General features: G+C 60.5%; 1 protein-coding gene across 1 annotated transcript; it reads right to left on the bottom strand.

Annotated features, from left to right (window-relative positions):
* Window positions 1–4,795: 4,795 nt before the first annotated feature.
* On the bottom strand, window positions 4,796–5,471 carry NHLH1 (nescient helix-loop-helix 1). Its single transcript, XM_032591846.1, has one exon. It carries the CDS (start codon window positions 5,286–5,288, stop codon window positions 4,887–4,889), a length of 402 nt encoding a protein of 133 aa, XP_032447737.1. The 5' UTR covers window positions 5,289–5,471; the 3' UTR covers window positions 4,796–4,886.

Below are 5,471 nucleotides of genomic sequence, written 5' to 3' on the forward strand. Positions count from 1 at the left end.
ACTCCTGGGTGCTCCGTTGGACTCCCGGAAGTTTATGCTCGGGAACCCACATGAGGGGTTGCTTCCCAGGGCTCCCTGTCGGGGGATGCTGCCACCGGTGGTTGTGGCTGGATGTCAGGCCCCTTCAGTACCTCGGCCTGGCACCTTGTAGAGTGCGCAAACCGTACAACAGTACAGGTTGGGCCTGCTACTTACTTACTGCCCCTTACTGTACCATTAAGTGAGCGTTTGTCACGCTGAGCACCGCCAGGATGATTTCATTTCACCCTCATAACACCCCTGTGAGGCAGGTCTTAGTATATCCCCCATTTTACAGGTGAGGAACTTGAGAGCCCAGGAGGGCATGTGGTTGGCCCGTTACAGGACAAAGAGTGAAGGTGCATTCGGAGCTGGGACCCAGGTCCTCCGGCTGCCAGTTGTGGGCTCCCTGTCCCCTCCATCACAACATGGCCCCCTCGGCTTGGTTTCTCTCCCCGAACCAGCCTCCGAGGACCATGGCCTTCTGCAGGTTCCTTCCATTTCTAGAGTTCGGGAAAGGACACAAGCAAGCAGACAAGAGGCAGAAAGAGGGAAGCAGGGGGCGGGGGGGGGGGGGCGGTCCAGCTAGCGGAAGAGGAGAAGGCAAACGTAGGCCCTGTGCTGCGGATGAAGGAAGGACGGTGGGCGACAGGACAGAGAGGAGCCCCCAGGCCCAGACTGGAAAGGGTCACAGGCAAGGCTTCCATTGTGTGGCACAAAGGGACCATATGCCTGGTAGCCTACGAAGTGTGTGTGTGTGTGTGTGTGTGTGTGTGTGTGAAGGGGGAGGCGAGGAGTGACTAAAAGCCTCCCCTCCACTCTCAAGCCCCTGGGGCCCTGCTGTGGGCTCTGCCACAGGGGGTGGAGTTTGCTGAGAAAGGGGCAGAGCACTGGCGGGTCAGGGCCTGCGGTCACCAGAAGGAAGAGGGCATGAACGGCAGGAAGGGGCTGGCAGGGATGGGAAGGGGCTGGAGGAGGAAGGAGGGGTGAGGTGTTCCAGTCCCACTTGCCTGGCGCCCCCACCCACCCCGCGCCCATCCCACTGGCCCACGTGCTGGGTTTTGGAGGACGTGGAATGAGGGCCCCAGATGCCTCCTCTCCTAACATTCCCTTCCTCCCTCCCTCTGTGTTAGCCCCAGGCTCCCACTTTCCCTCAGAGCCTGGGGGCTTCGGTCTCCCAGACGGTCCCCTTTCCCAGCGCCTGGCCTCCTGCCCTCTCCACCCCCCCCCCACCCCCTCCCCGCCTCCAGCTCCTCGGTCCTGGTCCTTGGAGCAGAGCGCAGCGAGGCCAATTGATTATCTGAAAAAATTCGGAGCTGGCACAACAGCTGCGGCTGCCCCTCCCCCCACCCCCAGGCCCTGAGGGATCCCTGAGCGGAGGGGCCCAGTAACCCCTTCTGCTTTCCAGCGGGGCAGTGATGAGGGGGGAGGCAGGCAGCTCTGAGCGCAGGGGCTGCTGGGCAGGGGAAGGCACCAAGCACCAGAGCCCGGAATGGAGAACCCGGGTTCTCACCCCAGTCCACCAACACTGGTGAGTCACACGGCCCTTGTGGACGGTGGCCTACCTATCGGCTTTGAAAACAAGCCGGTTTTCAAACAAGCCGGTTGGGGGCGCCCCGGGGAGGGGGGGGGTTCAGTCGGTTAGGCATCTGATTCTTGGTTTCAGCTCAGGTCACGATCTCACGGTTTCACGAGTTTGGGCCCGGCAGTACTCAGAGCTCGCTTGGGATTCTCTCTCTCTCTCTCTCTCTCTCCCCCTCTCTCTCTTCAATGCAAGTGTCGAAGGAAAGATGTCATCTCCTTCCTGCGTGGGGGCTTCTCCCTAAGTGTAGCTTAGGACTTGGCTGCTGGTGTCAGGGATGAAAACAGCACCTTCAGAGACCGGAAGGCGTCTCAGCATTTCCCTCCCACTGCTTGCCTTCAGACTCCTCAGAGGACCTCGCGTTTGGAAGGCTCTCCGAGTTTACCTAGCCGATATTCCATCTGGGCGGGAGGGTACTCGCCGGTTTCTGTCTGGGGTCCATTCTCCAGCCGTCCGCTTCGGATTCCTCTTCCTGAGGCGGGCGCTTCCGTTGCTGGACAGCTCCGGGTGTCGAAAGGTTTCTCTTAGACTTAAAATCTGTTTGCTGGAACTTCCGCCTCCTGGTCCTGATTCTGCTTCCTGGGGCCGCCCAGGATGTCTGTTGTTCTTTCTTCTCTCCATATTTGAGGATGGGGATCAGATTGCCCCTAATCTACTCTTGTGGAGACACATATTTGCGGTTTTCTTTCTGCAAAGTTGTCTCCAGACCTTTTGCCTTCTCGGGCACAAAACTGAATACTCTCTAATTTATCAATGTCTTGTTAAAGTACGGGGTCCACAGAAGGCCACCTGTCAGGCCGAGTCATTTCAGGGGAGCAGGGTGTTGGCAGTACTGGACGTAAAGAATCTGGGGTTGAACTTCGCTTCTGCCCCTGACTCCCCGTGTGACCTTGGGCAAGGCCCTCCTCCTCTCTGGGCCGTAGTTTCCTCGTCTGTAAGTTGATGTAGGGTCTTTTCCAGGATTCCTTTGATTTCCTTCAGAGCCCCTTTTTATCCCCTTCCTCACCCGTCTCTGCGTCCCAGGTCCTCCGTTATGTTCTTCCCCGTATCTTAAAGGTTGGGGAACACAAAGTGGGCCGAGAACAAATTGCAACGAATACTGACCCAGCTCAGAGACAATAATGAGGACAGACAGGTTTCATGTCATGGCTTTTCCCGGCAGCATGGACCACAGACACGTTTTACTTGGGTTCCAGTGGGAACTCAAGCTCTTTCTCAAGCCCATAGAGAGCAGGAGCAGAAGCCCAGCATCAGAAGGGTCAGAAAGTATCGCTCGATAAATACCAAGATGCAGGTACGTGCGACTTCAGGCGGGGAGGCCTGGGACCCGTGTGTTATACCCTTCCCTGCACCTGTCACTCCGGCCCCTCCTTTTCTCTCTCGCATCATTTACCCACCACACTGAGCTCTCATAGCCCCATCAGAAGAGCCTTCAAAGCCTAGGGCCTTCCCTGCCCACCCTCTCACAGCCTGCGGGCCAGCTTCCCAACCCAATCGAATGATCCACAGCCATACCTGATGCTGGAACGAGGTCACTTTAATTTTTCTTGTTGTATGAAATCAGAAATGCAACGGGAGGGGATCACACACAGGATGCAGGACACAGACCCTGGGGGCCCGTTGTTGGAGGGGATCAGGAAGAAGTGAAGGGTCATGGGAGAGGGCTAGAGAGAGAAGAGAGGCAGGCAGGCCTGGGGCGGGACTGTCCGGGGGTGGAGGGAACTATGGAAGGGTCCAGGAGCCCTGGAGCTGGGGGAAGGGCACCATCCCAGAGGACTGGGGTGTCTGGACAGATGGGTCTGAGGAAGGGATATGGGTGTGGTGAGCAGACAGGATGCCCACACACACCTGGGGTTGCAGAGGAGGAAGAAAGGGAAAGGAGTAACCAGGGAGGAAGCAAGAGAGACCCGGCCGGGGCTGCCAGGAGCCCCCTCACTCTACCCCAAAGTGCACAACTCGGCAATAAATAGTAATATTTATAAATAAATAAGTAAATAAATAGATGAATAAATAAATAAATACGTAAATAAATAATATCCTTGTAGAGCACGGAGTCTGGTGTGGGGGAGGAGGGAGCACGGGAAAGGCAGTGAGCTCACTTCTACACGGGCCCTCTGGCCCTTCATCCCGACCCTGCGCTGCACTCAGTAACACTGGAGGGGGTGCGAGGGGGTGCGGAGAGCCTGCTGGGGGTGGGTGGAGCAGGATGGGGAGGGGGTGTCTTCCCTTGCCGAAGGCAAGCTTAAGGGAGGAGAAAAAAATATATATAACGAACTGGCCCTAGGTCCCAGGCGGCAGAGCATTTCCGGAGGGCAGTAATAGAACATTCCCTCCCCCCCCACCCCCCCACCCCCTGCATCTGAGGCAGGAAGCGCTGTGGGTTTTCACATTTTCCCAGCATGCTGGGGTGGAGGAAGCAGATGTGGATCTGGCTCACCCCACCCCCACCCCCCCCCCACCCCCGGGCCCTCTGCTGATTCTGGGGGTTCAGCCCCTCCTCCAGGATCTGGGTCTCCCTTTCTCCAGCTGCACACAGGGAGGGAGAAAATTGGGACGGTGGGCGGGAGGGGGCAGGGAGGGGGCCAAATAGCTCAGAGAGGGCAAGGCACTCACTACCGAGTCAGATCCGAGGTCTGCATGTGCTAAGCCTCAGGGGCAAGAGAGTTTTCCCATCATTCTCGGCCGCCAAGATTCCCCTGGCAGGAGTATCTCCGGAGGCCCAGCGTCCCCGGGCTGAGATCTCTGGGGTAGAAGCCCACCCCACTCGGAGCCCAGCGTTCCCCCTTCCTGTATGGGTGCCCCCTCCCCACCCCAGGGCAGGCGAGGCTGGAAAGGGGACGGGAGACAGAGACGGGGTCTGGGGTCTCCAGAAATGTGGTCGTAAGAGTGGCCCTGGAAGAGCGGAGGAAGCGGGGCAGAAACAAGGGGAGGGACAGGCAAGCGGACGGTGTGAGGAAGAGGCAGCCGCCCAGGGGAGAGCTAGGGGGGGAGCGGCCAAGGGCGGCCGCCTAGGAAAGCCAGCCAAGGACTGTGTACCGAACACCCAGGCGAACGTTTCTGACCGGCTGGGCCCCAACCACAAGCCGTGGGAGGCGCACGAGAATCGCCCTGGGGGGGGGGGGAGGTCGGCAGGAGAAGGTGGCCCATGCCAGCCAGCCTGCCCACCCCAGCCACCCAGCCGGAGGGCACCCTGCCTCCTTGCCCCTCCCCCCCGCCCCGCGGGGGCCCTGCGGGGTGCTGGGGGGGGGAGAGGCGGGGGGACCCCAGCCAGGCCGAGGCAGCCCCGTCAGACGTCCAGCACGTGGTTCAGGTAGGAGATGTAGCAGATGGCCAGACGCAGGATCTCGATCTTGGACAGCTTCTTGTCGGGGGGCAGCGTGGGCAGCAGCTTGCGCAGCTCGGCGAAGGCCAGGTTGAAGGCTTCCACGCGGATTCGCTCCCGCGTGGCGTGGGCCGTGCGGTACTTGGCCGTGGCCCGGCGCCGCCGCCGCCGCTCCTCCCGGCTCAGGTGCTGGAGGTCTTTCCGGCCGGGCTCTCCGGGCTCCAGGCCCCGGGCCTGGCCCCCTCCGGGACCCCCAGGCCCCGCCCCGTCGGGGCCCGCCCCGCCCCCACAGTCGCTGAAGCCCGACTCGGTCTCGGAGTGGGTGGGAGGCAGGTCGAGGTCCACCGCGTCTGAGTTGAGCATCATGATGGAGGCCCCCTGCCCGGTGAGATCAGGATCCCCTCCCCACCCCTCCCTCCGGGAGCCTCCAAGCTGGTTGTGGGAGGGGCAGGAAGGGCCTGGGGGAGTGGGGTCTGCCACTGAGCTGAGGAGGTGAGAGCCACTTCAAGGTCCCATGGTCAGGGTTCCAGTCCGGAGCCTGGAGGAGAG

The sequence above is a fragment of the Lynx canadensis genome, chromosome F1 (genome assembly GCF_007474595.2).
Source record: "Lynx canadensis isolate LIC74 chromosome F1, mLynCan4.pri.v2, whole genome shotgun sequence".
Lineage (NCBI taxonomy): Eukaryota > Metazoa > Chordata > Mammalia > Carnivora > Felidae > Lynx > Lynx canadensis.